Source organism: Danio rerio, chromosome 2, assembly GCF_052040795.2.
Source record: "Danio rerio strain M-AB ecotype USA chromosome 2, GRCz13ab, whole genome shotgun sequence".
NCBI lineage: Eukaryota > Metazoa > Chordata > Actinopteri > Cypriniformes > Danionidae > Danio > Danio rerio.
In genome coordinates, this window is record NC_141022.1 from 36,851,379 (window position 1) to 36,866,790 (window position 15,412).

Here is a 15,412-nt window from a genome sequence, read left to right on the forward strand (position 1 = left end):
AAATGTGATTTTTTTTCAACTAAAGCTGTCACAAATGACACTTAAACTGCAGTATTGAAGATAGAAATGTGCAATCTGTTTGCAAGCATCACAGTGGCGCATTTAAAGGGCACCTATGAAGAAAATCAACTTTTGTAAGCTGTTCAAACAGAACTGTGTGTAGATATACTGTGTTCACTGTCATTTTGGAGTGATAGAAAAACAATAAGTCTCTTTTTTTAAATTGTATGACATTACATTAGGATCAAAATCCCAGTAATGTACTGTACTCTTGCAGAGTGAGTAAAAGGGCTCGCAAAATCACTCTGGACGAATCGCACCCATCACACTACCTGTTCGAACTGTTACCGTCTGGTCGGCGCTTCAGAGCACCAAGCACAAAAACAGCGAGACACAGGAAAACTTTCTTTTCTCAGGCCATCTACCTCATGAACAGTTATATATCGCCCAACTGTGCAATAAATATGTGCAATACCTTCTCATACGCACTTGTACACAGCACCTTATATCAATATACAATGCAATACTTCCTACATTCGCATTTGTACACAGCACCGTATAACCTGTATATTTATAACAAATCTGTACATACTGTACAACTCAACATCCAGATTTCTTGACTAACTGCATCTCTGTTTAATGTTTATCATCTTTTTTTTTCTCATATTTATGTTGTGTTGTCACTTGTCACTTTATGTACACTGGAAGCTTCTGTAGCCAAAACAAATTTCTTGTGTGTGTGAAGCACACTTGGCAATAAAACTGATTCTGATACATGATGCACTGTAGAAGTGTGGTTTGCCCCTCCCACGGAATTGATTGACAGGCACAATGTTTCTATAATAACATGTATACAGATGTCCACAGAACATTTTTTTCCAACTCTGTGATTTTTAAGTTTTTAAAGTTTACATTTTTTTAAAAACAGAGCATGTTTGTAATAAAGAGAGCAAAATCGCTATATAATTCTTAACCACTATAATCACCATGGCTGTTGTGTCAGTAAACGCGCCTCTGTGTTTGTGTGTACTGCAAACAGCATTTGTGTGTGAGCCATCATTTTCAGAAAGGCTTGATTAAACTTCACCACAAATACATGAATTAAACTTGGTATTTTTGTCTCTATCACTGACTGCTATGGGTGGATCAATCCTGAAGTAACGATATTTTCTATACTGCGAATGCATCAAAAGGATATATATATATATATATATATATATATATATATATATATATATATATATATATATATATATATATATATATATATTATTTTTTTTTAAATGCCTGTAAAACAGCTTTGAGAATATATATTATATTTCTTACATGACTCACAAAGAGCATCAGCTATTACAAGAAGCATAGGAGAGATTTTACTATTTTATTTAATTTTTTTTGTATTATTTTTCATTACATATGGTGCTATTTAGCCAATTATAGATCTGTAATTTTAATAAATGTAAAAAGGAATCATGTGTCTTGAGTCTTATTTAATATTAATAATAATAATAAAGGTGATAATCATAAAAAAATCACTATAAAATGTTTATTTAGCCTAAGTATAGGTATTGGTATCGATAACAGTATCGATGATACTTGTCTTAAAATACTTGATATCAGATCGGAAACAAAAATATTGGTATCGCCCATCCCTACTGACTGCAGTTTATCTGATGTAATGCAGGAGAAGCGGACACGCATGTGGGAACACTGGGCGGCGAGAAGCAGCTCATTTGCATTTAAAGCCGCAGGCTACAAAAACAGCTACACTGTACTCAAACACCAAAATGGGCATATTCTGGAGGCTATAATAAATGATCTGATGGGTATTTTGAACTAAAACTATTCAGACACAATCTGAAGACACAAAAGGCTTATCTTACAGCTTGTAAAAGGGGTAAAAGAAGTGTCCTTTAAATATAATCATGGGAATCACAAACACATTTCAGTAACATACAGTATACTGTACATACACTTCTGTTTTTAATACCAGTGTATCGCTATAAAGTCTGCCTGGCATATAAATACTCCAAAAAATCAAACTATTTTAAACGGAACTAAAGGCATTTCAGAATGTTTGAGATTTTCAGACATTAAATTTGAAAGTGTTTTTATGGCATAGTTTTCAAAATTTCACATTTACATTGTAAAAAGTTCTAATAGAGAACACTTTAAGATTGATATGTCTATATGGAAGAATAAAAAGCATAATCACTTATGAGAAAAATCTTTTTAGCTCACCATTTAATTTGGCTGTAATATTAAGTCACTGGTCTTACAAGGTTTTATACTAGAAGCCAACATTTAAAAAAAATCAGATTTAATCAGATTTACACATTCATATACCGCTTGGATGTAAATTGATTATTTAATCACGTACAGATTTACAATAGTGAATGAATCCCAACACATTATTGTCCTACATTTTCAGTAATCTCTCTTATTTTTCATGTTGTATCACAACATGATCAAACTTAAGGCACTTAGATTAGAGAAATACACCACATTTATGGTTTTACCTGTTGTAAATGTCATCATCTTCACCTCCCCATCCCCAGTACTCATTAGGGAAGCCATTGATTTTGAGGAATTGTTTTTTGCTAAGGCCGGACACCCCTCCAAAATAACCTGCATAGGGCAATCTGCAAGAAGAAAAACAGACTTCAGTCATTTTACACAGCTGATATACATTTCAGCATCAATGGATCAAGATTTACTAAAAGGGCTTTTTAGCATGAAATTGCAATCACAAAAAGCACCGCTGGCTGTGGAAAATTCATTGAAAATAAAGCACACAGTCACAAAGGTGTTTTTCCTTATCTTGCAATCCAAAACTTTTGTAAGAAAAATTCTGTTTAATGAACTCCTCCACCTACAGCAAATGTAAAGGGATCGTTCAACCAAAGATCCAAATTCACACACTATTTACTCACCCTCAAGTGGTTTCAAACCTTTATTTTTTTATTCTGTTGAACATAAAGACATTTTGAAGAAAATGAAAACCGGTAACCATTGACTTCCTAAGTTAGAAAAACAAATACAATGGAAGTCAATGGTAACCAGTGTAAAGTTTTCTAAAAAAATACCCTTTCTTCTGTGTGTGTGCATTCAACAAAATAAAGAAAGTCAAACAGGTTTGGAACAAGAGACTTTTCATTTTTTTCAAACTAACCTTTTAAGCACAAAACAGGGCTTTAAACATGATGCAAAACTTGATTAATGCAAACTTTAATAAAATCACATTGCACTTCATTCATTGAAACATTCTCCTTCCTTCGCATCTTGTTCATTTAATTCGTAATTTAATCTACCCTTTGAATGTCAAAACATGACAAATAATAGTCAACCAGATAAACCTTTCACAATCAGATGTACTAACAGATTCTAAAACTTGTATTTAGTAAACTTAAAATATTTTCTTTAACAAAATATCTTAACAGAGAATTTAATGAGTGATACTGAATTAATAGATCTGTTGTGAAAAAAAAAATCCTTCGAGAACGCGATTCTACATTGATTCTGAGATTTTTAAATTGCATAGTTATTCTTAAATTGATTGTGAGCTTATTTTTTAACAGCAGATGGCACTCTTGGCTAGTTTTCAACCCAACACTAAAATGCTTATGAGGAAGAATACTGTTTTTGGCTGCTGAATTACGCAAATTGACTTTTATGTTACAAGATTAATATAAACACACAGCTCACTATGAACACTCTTGTAATTCATTTAAGCCTTTCCTAACTTCATTAATGCTTTTTTTTTTAAAGTTTTTGTTGGTATTTATAAAGAATTGGATGCAAGCAGATAATGGCTGTTTGTAAAGCATACAGCACCATCTGCATTTAAAAAAAACAAAATCCCAAATTGATTGAGTAGTGTGAAGCTGCAGGCCAGGAGAACCAACTGCATGCTCAGACCTGCATGCGCACACCAGCACTTTCAGACCTATCATTTTCTCAGACAGTGCCACCTGCTTTTGGGTCGGGTGAAGTGGCAGGTCCAGAGCCCCAACTGCAGAAACAGTCCTCTCTCCAGCCTGCAGCTTCAGATCCACTACGTAATGGACGATTGTCTACTGTACACCTCTTCCTACCCTAAACCCTACCATTACAGTAGCATGGGCTTTACCTTAGTGGCCGGTACAATGTCCACTATAGTGGACCTGGTCCAGTACGTCATTATGGTTAAAGACTGCAGCGAGAACATCTTGCAACAGCACACTCAGACAAGCACTTTCTAAAGTCGCAACATCGGACACGTGACCATAACCTTAACGATAAGTCTAAAGGTGCTTGGTCTGAGCGTGCAGTTGGGTCTCCAGGCATGCAGTTTCATGATATCAAATTGATTGAAGAAAAAATTGTGATGCATTTGGAATATCTTAGATGCAATTTCTTGAGCAATAATTCACCATAGCTCGATTAATTCTCTAAAAGAAACAGTTTTTGATTCTCTGACTTTGAGGACACAATACAAATGTAAATATATGTTTAGTGAAACAATTACATGGATATAATTTTTGTATTTAAATTTGCTAATTTTATTTTTTTTAAATAATAATTTATATTGTACAAAAGCACAAACCTGAATACATCAAGGGAACTATACATCATGAGAATTATTAATACAGTTTTAATTGCCCATTAAACTGTAGGCTTCCGCCAGTATCAGATGTTCTTGTAGTGATTAATTGATAAAGTTTGCGTCACAGTAAATGGTATTATCACGATATTCACCCAAGCTGCAAAAAAAAAAAAAAAATATATATATATATATATATATATATATATATATATATATATATATATATATATATATATATATATATATATATATATATATAAATAAATTAAAAAAAATACAGTCAAGCCCAAAATTATTCATAAAATTCGTAAAATTCTAGCAAATCTTTGTTCAAATGTAAATGAATTATTGAATTCCGGCATACGTCTACCACCCATGCAGCCCTTTTGGGAATATAGGGCTAAAGGGGATCGATTTGAGTTTTGATTTAAGTCTACAGTAAAACATCATTTCTCCAGGTTGACTCTTCTGAACTGAGCCCTTTAGTCAGCCAGCTGAAGCATTCCAATTTGACAAAACTGCATCTCGTATGAGTGATTCTATGATCCACAGAGTCCTCCCACAGGGGCTTCAACATCTTCAATGATATCTGATCCTTCTCCAAAAACACTCTTTCATCAATTCTCTGCTTTCTTGCCACCCCTCAGGCCCCTCGGTTGAGCTACACAACTCTAAGGACGTCCTGTAAAAGCTTCCGTTCGCAATAAAGCAAAGAATTTGTTTCCGCTTGTAGGAATGCGAGAGGCCACGGTTAAAAGAGAATCCTTTGAGGAATCATCGGCTACAAGATTAAAGGCTGATATAAATATAAATACTCCATTGTGGGTTAAAGGACGAATTAAAAGGTCCCAGTGGTTCTCTTATTTTTGACCTTTAAACCACAGAATGATTATACTTCAGGCTAGCGTTGGAAAGCTTTAAAATCCTCTACTGGATGAATACAGTCTGGAAAAGCACTGAGTCCACTCATAGCACTCGACAACATGGTCTCTGCGCCTCCTGTTTTGAAATAAAACAAACAAAAAAGGATTTTATCATGGTATATGATAATATCACAACATAGACCTATAAGCTTCAGGTCTATGGGACATTTGGGACAGTATGGAAAACGCAAATAAAAAAATTAAAGTAGTGATTTATACGTTATCTTCCAATTATGCGTAGCATTGGAAGGCTGAATGAAAACATTCTGGAGTACACTCATACCGCTTGACAACATGGTCTCCATGTCTCGTCTTTTAAGAGACCCGCTGGGCTAAAGGGCTGGCAGGTGCATCATGGGTAGGTGCCCGGGGTTTGCCTTGGGCTACTGTGCTAGCAGTAAGTGTGTGTTGCAATGACTATGTGTTGCCAAATGACAGCCACCACATCCACCTACGCAAACAAATGTGTGACATAAGGGAGAATACGAAGCAGGAACCTACACGCGCACTCACACACAAACAAGCTTATGTGCGCTGCAACCTCACGTTAAAAGACAACAAGCTAAAATTAATGAGACCATCTGCTAGAGCAGCAGTGTTCACAGAAACAGCATGGCTGAAGTTTTCTTCACATGCTCGCGGTCTGAGAGCGAGTAATTCTCTGAACGTACTCCGTTTATTGAATGCAGCGATGTGAAGGCCTCCTCAGTCCAATGGTGTGACTCACTCACAGAGGAAATGGAATTATTATCCCACTGACAGTTAAAGGCAGTTCAGCCGCCGGGAGAAGGCATTTGTTTTAGAAACGTATTGTCTGGCTGTCCACAGAGAAACAAAAACTGAATTCAATAATGGTTCAGATTTCGCCAAGTATTAAGGTACTGTGGTTTTGTAAACCGTTGCTCTAGCGTTAAGTATCAGACTAAAAAACCGAGCTAATGAGATGTAGGGGGAAAATATGCAGGAAACTGTTGTGTAGTTTTTCTTATTAGTGACCATTAGGGCAGTCAATGAACATGTTGTTTATATTGGTATGCAAATGTAATATGCAGTCCAACAGGTAATAAAAATAATAACAGTAATAATAATAATAAACATTAATTTATTCATCCATTTTCTTTTCAGCTTAGTCCCTTATTATTCTGGGGACGCAACAGTGGAATGAACCACCAACTTATCCAGCATATGTTTTACGCAGCGGATCCCCTTCCAGCTGCAACCCCTCACTAGGAAACATCCATACACACTCATTCACACATCCACTACGGCCAATTTAGTTTACCCAACTCACCTATAGCGCATGTCTTTGGACTGTGAGGAAAACCGGAGCACCCGGAGGAAACCCACAAAAACACAGGGTGAACTGACCCAGCTGAGGCTCGAACCAGCAACCTTCTTGCTGTGAGGCAAATGTGCTACCCACTGCGCCACAGCATCGCTAATAGTAATATCACAGTTTTTCTCAGTGGCTTTGGTGCATTTTATACAACACTATTTACATTTGCACAACAGTTAATGCATTTATCAAAAAAATTCGTACAAACTGCAAAACCTAGTTTAAAACCTGCAAAAGCGTGTCACATGCTCAAAATGGATAGCCCATTCCTCAAGAGCAAGTATTCATGTCAATGAAAGTGTCAGTATCATTAAGATGAAAAGTCCTTACACCATTGTTCATGAACAAGATTATCAAATAGCTTTGTCATATTTTCATAATGACAGTTTAGTCCAGGGGTGTCCAAACTCGGTCCTGGAGGGACGGTGTCCTGCAGATTTTAGCTCCAACTTGCCTCAACACACCAGCAAAGATGTTTCTAGAGGGCCTAGTAAGAGCTTGATTAGCTAGCCAAGGTGTGTCTGATTGGGGTTGTAACTAAACTTTGCCGGACACTGGCCCTTCAAGACAGAGTTTGGACATGCCTGATTTACTCTGTACATTTTTTCCAATGCAAAAAAGTCCGATTTTGGTGACACTTCCTGAAAATACTCAAGACAGCACTAGATACTAGTTGCACAGCCATTTGAAAACTACAGTAAAGAGAGACATCACTGCATTTAGTGAGGCATCTGAGTACAAGACACTGAATATGTTTCAAATTTTTACTGCATTTGTTCTTTGCAATTCTAATTTAATCACAGCATTGTGCAAAAGAATAAATACACACTTATTTACAACAAACATAAACTTCCTTTGGGTAGAGCTGTGCACAACTGTAAACAATACTGCAGTATATACATATTGAACATATTGTACATATTGAAACTGAACCTACAACATACATAGGTCTGTAAATCATTCATGAAATAGTTCAATTTAGAAGACATTTTCAGGAGAAAAAAAGATAGACTGACAGACAGACAGACAAATAAATAAATAAATAAATAAATAAATAAATAAATAAATAAATAAATAAATAAATAAATAAATAAATATCAGCAATAAACAACAGGGGTGTAACAATACAACATTCATATTGAACCGTTCAGAACAAGGATTTTGGTAGGGGTAAACATTACAAAATGAACAACTTGTATTGGTTATTTAGAAAACAGTCCTTGGCAATTTAGTTGTAATGGTATATCATAATACATTGTATGGGTCAAACTTATAGATTTTTCTTTTTTGCCAAAAATAATTAAGTATTAAGTCAAGGTCATGTTCTACAAAAATACTTCCTACAATAAATGTAATTCATTAAACAACAAAACATCAATAAAAACAAAAATGATGATAATAATAATAATAATAAAAATAATAATAAATGCATAAATAAACAGACAGAGAGAAAGACAGAGAGACAGACAGACAGACAGACAGACAGACAGACAGACAGACAGACAGACAGACAGACAGACAGACAGACAGTTGATGGATGGATAGATGGATGGATGGACGGACGGACGGACGGACGGACGGACGGACGGACGGACGGACGGACAGACAGACAAATATAGATAGATAGATAGATAGATAGATAGATAGATAGATAGATAGATAGATAGATAGATAGATAGATAGATAGATAGATAGATAGATAGATTTTGATGGTTACATTGTAAATATATATTTTTTAAATAATTGGTTGTGAAGTTACTTCCTACAAGCGCTCACTTGTCAAGACAGAAGCTGATTTGAACCAGTGAATTCCCTGAAGTTGGCTGAGGAAAGCACAGAGTTAAGATTGTCTTGGCCCTTTCGGCCCCTCACACAAAGACAGGAAATTAAACACCACGGAGCAAAGGCCAACCCGTCTGCTTGCCGACACAAGACAGACAAAATTCATTTCAAGATTGACCAAAAAAAAACGTAATACATAGAAGCTTCACCAGTGTTTTAATATCACCAGCTATTACACTTGAAGAGCACCGGCTTGCCTCAGCTAAATAATTGTCTGCCTTGAAAAATGAATGCATATTAATACATATTCTTGTCAAAGCTCCAGGTCTGTCTAGACTGGCACCACACCTAACAAATGAACTGTTGATACATAATAATTCAACTGCATTCTGGAGCTCAAGACGACAGAGACACATATATCTTCCCTAGTGGATAAAAGCAATTAATCACCAGAAGCACAGGCTTTGACAGACAGCCCTCAAGCTCAGGCTGTTTGATTAACTCACAAAGCTCTGTGCTAAAAAAAACAAAACAAAGAAAAATACAAACGTTCCATCTATTAATATGTATGTAAATAGCTACAAATGCAGTTCAGCAAATTTGTATTAAACCCTGGCAAAAACCAAAATTCACTAAGGATATTAAATTCATATTAAACCTGCCGCTGATTTTATATTGCTCGATTTTCAGACTTTATATTAAGGTTCATGCAATATGTATGAAAAGAAACTAGGATTATAAAGATGAGATGAAGTGCTGTATCAAATATAATGTTTCAACAGATTCTTGCACTTTGAGGTTGGCTCAGTATTAAATATGTTACCTGAAGCCAAATTTGTCCATGGCAATGGCAAAGTGACGGGGCTGGTCGTAACAGTGGTAGAGGTTTCTGTCATCCATAGGGATCAGGTCCACGTCACTGAAAATGAAGCAGTTGTATTCTGCGTCTTTAATAGCCTCTGTGTAGCCAACATTCAGCAGCTTGGCCCGATTAAAGGTGTCCTCACCCAGCTGAAACAAAGCACAATAAGGCAAGCGATTAAAAAAAATCTAAATATACTTATTAATAACTCCACCAGTTTGGTTAAATATTTAATAACTTAACCAGTTGGGTTAAAAAATTAGATTTTAAGTCAACCCAGAACAGCTGCGTTATTACACTCAAGAAAATTAATAAAAAAAAACATTGAGTTATTTATTTAACTCAATGGTTGAGTTGAAAATATTTGGTGCTATTTTGGATGTTATTTCAACCTTTATTGGGTTAGTAATTAATAACTCAACCAGTTGGGTTTAAAATGTAGAATTTCAACAGTCAACTCATTTAACTGACACAGAACAGCTGTAATAATGTAATGCATGTAATGTTGTTTTTGTGTTGTAAAGTTTATTTATTAATTTATTTTCTTTTCGACTTAGTCCCTTAATTAATCCAGGGTTGCCACAGCGGAATGAACCGACAACTTATCCAGCACATTTTTTACACAGTGGATGCCCTTCCAGTCGCAACCCATCTCTGGGAAACATCCACACACACTCATTCACACACACACACACACACACACACACACACACACACACACACACACACACACACACACACACACACACACACACACACACACACACACACACACACACACACACACACACACACACACTCATATACTACGGACAGCTTAGCCTACCCAATTCACCTGTACAGCATGTCTTTGGTTTTTGAAACTTAAAATGTGGTGAAAATAAAGCATTTTCAATATTTTTTTAAACTGAAAATTGTTTATTGACAATTATAACAATTCTAAAATTAATAGTAGTACTAGTAATAGTAGCAATAGTAATACCAGAATGGAAAAAATATATATATTTAATCAAAATAAATATGTTGATATATTTTTAACTCAACTATTTTAACTATGTTAAAAACAAGGAATTAGCACCATGAATATGTTACACAATATATAATAAATAGGAGTGTAACAATAAGTGCATTCATATTGAACCGTTCAGTACAAGGATTTTGGTTTGGGTACACATTGCAAAACTACTGTATTTGTCTCTGTTATTTAGAAAATAAGTTCCTTGGACCACAAAAATAAAAGTTGCATTGGTATATTATTATTCGCTGTATGGGTCATATTATAGACTTTTCTTTTATGCCAAAAGTAAGTATGAAGCAAAAATCATGTTCTACAGAGATACTTTATAAATATAAAAGTAATTTATGGTTTAATAATGTGCATTGCTGAGCACTTCGTTTAAGCAACTTTAAAGGTGAATTTCTTAATATTTACATCTTTTTTACGTCAGATTCCACAATTTCATATAGTTTTATCTTGGTTAAATATCATCCTATAAAACATCAATAAAAGGCTTATTCAGCTTTCAGATGATATATAAATCTCATTTTCAAAAATTCACCCGTATGGCTTTATGGTCTAGGATCACAAATATTTTAAAACTGCTAAAACAGCCTAAAGTGTGTGAAGTAAAATGTTTTCAGTGCCACTATGCTCAGAAAGGCAGCGCAGACAATCTACTGCACTGTAACAGGCAATGAAAAGTTTTATTATGAAAAGTAATAAAACAAACGCCAATCAGGCATATGCTGGAATTGCTCAGTGCAATATGGATAGTAACATAAGTATGATTACCAAAACATAAGAATATCCTAAGGACACAACCAACAAGTGTTTTTGAGCAGTTGAAAACACCTGCAATCATCCAAAAACTTTCAGCTGTGAGCATCTGAGAGCGCTTCTGCAACTCTGCATTTAACTTACTCTCCAAGTGTTGGTCCATTTAAAAAAATACTCTGAGATTGAATCTAAATGAAGCGCCTCAGCGCCTCTTAACACTGCTTTCACTGGAATTATTCACTGTTAACTTTTAATTGTGCCCTGGTACACCATTCCTTCATTTCAGCCAGAATAAAAGTGTATTTCAGCCAGACTGTAGCTGTGCCTGAACCTCTGTCCTTCTGAGGGCATTTTCCACTGCAGGTGAAATCAAGCAGATCCGTGCTGTCCACAGAAAATATGAACACTAAACCAGTTCCAAATTTAAAACAAAATGTTTATATACATTTTTCACAACAAGCTGTTTATGTTGTTTATATGCTTCTAAAGACACCCCAAGTCACCCCAAAGGTCAAGTCAGATGTTAGGTACATGTACTGAACCCTGACTTTTCTGTACCGTTGCACCCCTAATATTGAATATATGACACACAATTTTCTTTGAAATATGTTGCCATTATTTCTAAACGATTTTAAAGAGTCTGTAGGATTGTTTGTCAAGATTTCCTTTAGTGTGAAATGTATCTGTTTGCACATGATACTGGCAAAGTTACAAAGCTTATTGGCTCCCAGAAAATAAATTCAACACCGCCACATTTCCATATGGCTTAATGTGTACGGGCCAATCATACTGTAATGCACTGGGTCAGCTGACAGCACTCTAGTATTTTCAGGTGGAAGGTTTTCGTAGAAAACATAACTCAATCAGAGTGCTGTTCATTTTTTGCTGTTCAAACACAAGCAGATGACACTGAATATACAGTAGGTGTAAACAAGATTTAAATCATGTTGAGCTTCAAGAGGTAGTCAAAACTCATTTGACTGGATTGCTTTCATAGTGTACACACATGTGGTTGAATGTGTTTGAACAGTCACAACAGACCACCTACTTTCTGTCTACTAACTAAATTTTTTTTATTTATCTTTCATTTATATCCATTATTAATAGCCTATTTAAGTGTTAAGGTAGGCTACAGTCTACTTTTTCAATGCATGATTGACCACTTCTTCAAATACACAGAATATACTTATCTTATTTGTGTTAAATTCGATGGAATAAACATGGACATGGACATTTTTCAAAAAATAGCCAATTTATTTAATTTAAAAAATATGCTTTATTTCTTTTCAGCTTAGTCCCTTTATCAATCCAGGGTCACCACAGCGGAATAAACCACCAACTTATCCAGCATATGTTTTACACAGTGGATGCCGATGCAACCCATCACTGGGAAACATCCATTCACATTCATTCACACATACACTACAGACAATTTAGCTTACCCAATTCACCTGTACCACATGTCTTTGTCCTTGTGGGGGAAACCGGAGCACCCAGAGGAAACCCACACCAACACGGAGAGAACAAGCAAACTCCACACAGAAATGCCAACTGACTCAGCCGAGGCTTCAACCAGCAACATTCTTGCTGTGAGGCAAACGTGCTACCCACTGTGCCACCATGCTGCCCCTATTAAATTCTTTTTTATTTATTTATTTAAACTATTTTCAGTTAAATTACAACTTGTATTTTATCATTTGTTTTGGCTTTAACAGTTTATTGATAAATAGCCCATTTAAAGAACATTTCACTGAGCTCTGCAAAAAGATTTGTATGTAGGCCTACAGTACATTCAAAAATGTAATATTAGAGCCATATACAAGAGAAGCATCTAAATTCATCTTAAGACCAGTTGGAAATGGGAATGCTTCTTCTCGTGCACTTGAAATAAGATCAATGGTAACTCCAAGAGAAAATAGAGCAAGTCTGACTGGGGACAGCATGTTTTTGAACATTAAAAAAAAATTACTTTTATAGTACACTCAAAATAACGATCTTTTAAAATAGCATCATTTGTCATCTTTAAGATTACCCAAAGAAAACTCTAATTTGGTGAGATGGAAATCTATATTTAGACTGCTATTCTGTGTAACACCACAACACCATGTGGTGTCTGAACTAATAATCCAGTGTGACAATAATCCCATGTAATCCTGTAATACCTGAGATATGACCCAATAATCCAAAGGTATGAACTACTGACACAAATCTACTGCTTTCAGCATAATGCTAATTGATCTGCATTACAAAGCATTAGCAAAATTATTAAAGATTGCATATTATGCAAGGCATTGCAGTTCCCCTTCGGGGGGAACTTCAGCACTATAAGTGGATTTGATTTGTAAAATCCACGCATAGGGAGGTTCGGTTCAGAAGCTACTCGTCTGAAAGAGTATTGAACGGGCCAATTAAGAATGAATTGGCAGCGCAAGCCTGCGCAGGTGAGCGGCATAAGCAATCAACTGAGTATATAAGCTCACCTGGCGCCAGCAGACGCTATCCTTTTCGCTTCAGAGACTTTCTGATCGAGTCGATGAGGGTTCCTCCTGCTGTGACCAGCGATTCTGAGCGAACGAGAGCATTCTCCCGGTCCAGAGTGTGTACACGCAGCGGCAGACGGTCGAGCTGGGTTTCTCCCTTGCCTGGCGTTCTTTGGGTCTGGTCCTCCAGAGCGGTGCGTATAAAGTTGCAAACTTCACAGAAAGAGCAACACAGTCGTGCAGCACGTCCTTATCAGGACGGCGCTCCGACTGTGCGTTTCTGGATGCGGTGGTTTCCTGTCCTCGGATGATGGGCGCGGGCACTGCGTTGCATGTCTGGGGGTCCAGCATGTTAATGCGCTGCTCGCGGGCAGTTCATGTCGTCATTGCGATGCCATGACTGTTGCGCAAGATCGCGGTTAGCCTTTGCAAAAGGGCGAACCACCCCAGTTGTCCCCTGCTCTGCAGCGGGCACTCGGGCAGATCTGAGGGTTTCAGCGAGAGATAATCCGTCGCCCACGGGCCCGCGGACCTCCCGCTCCTCTAAGCGCTCCATCCAAGCTTCGGGCGGGGGAAGCGATCCGTCTAACAGATGGTAGCCCTTACGCCCGATGACACCGGAGACCAGATGTCCACCGCGGCATCGGAGGGTGGGCTTTCATTGTCCGATGATGATCCAGACCCGCTCGCCCCCTTCGGGCTGGTGAGCGCTGTCACTACGGATCCTGAAACGGACATGTTAGCCGTGCTTTCCCGGGCTGCTTCGGCCGTGGGTTGGAGATGGTTTATCCCCCAGCTCCGCGGCCGGACCGACTAGAGGGGCGTTCCCTTCTTCCCGGAGGTGCACAGTAGGCTCACGCGGTCTTGTAAAGCACTTTTTTCTGCTCGTGCTGCGTGTTCCTCCACCCTAACCACTCTTGACGGTGAAACAGCCAGGGGGTATGTGGCGATTCCTCAGGTTGAGTGCGCGATGGCGGTAAATCCGCGCGGCGCCTCTTCTTGGCGGGGTCCGCCTCGTCTCCCATCCAAAGCCTGTAAGTTATCTACCTCCCTCGGAGCTAGAGCTTACATAGCTGCGGGCCAGGCTGCTTCCGCCTTGCATGCGATAGCCACCTACCAGCGCTACCAAGCGCAGGCGCTGGCCGAGCTGCACGAGGGTGGGTCCAACCCAGGCTTACGAGCTTCGCACCGCCGCCGACTTAGCTCCTCGGACTACTGAGTTCGCTGCGTGTGCGTTGGGGAGGACGATGTCCACATTAGTGGTCCAGGAGCGCCACCCCTGGCTGATATGCGCAAAGTCAACAAAGTCCGCTTTCTTGACTTCCCCATATCCCCAGCCAGGTTCGGCGACACTGTCTGTGAATTCACCCAGGAATTCAAGGCGGTGAGAGAGCAGTTGGTGGGTGATGTCTTATCGGCGGTCCGTAGCCCGCTCCGCCCGCCGTGCCATTCATACCTGCTCCTCGCCGAAGGCGCCCGCCTACGAGAGCTGCTCCGCCCCCGCACACGCCCCCGGCGAAGCGAGCGCGTCGGGCACCTCGGAAGCAGGCAGCCCCCCTGCCCAGAACGCCGCTAAGTCCGGCAACGGACCGCGAAGCGCCCCTGGGACAGGCCATCTGGAGAAGAGGGAACTTGCTCTTTCCCCGCTGGAGGGCGGGGCCCCATTT

At 38.3% G+C, this 15,412-nt stretch overlaps 1 protein-coding gene across 3 annotated transcripts in view; it reads right to left on the reverse strand.

Annotated features, from left to right (window-relative positions):
- The window catches only part of b4galt2 (beta-1,4-galactosyltransferase 2), a 201,162-nt gene that overhangs the window by 37,248 nt on the left and 148,502 nt on the right, over positions 1–15,412 (reverse strand). For all 3 annotated transcript variants that reach the window (XM_087238548.1, XM_087238549.1, NM_001128385.1), the window contains 2 exons: positions 9,450–9,637; positions 2,520–2,642 (listed from right to left, as the gene is read on the reverse strand). In XM_087238548.1, coding sequence (XP_087094674.1) covers positions 2,520–2,642; positions 9,450–9,637 — 311 coding nt within the window. The remainder of the gene's footprint in view (positions 1–2,519; positions 2,643–9,449; positions 9,638–15,412) is intronic.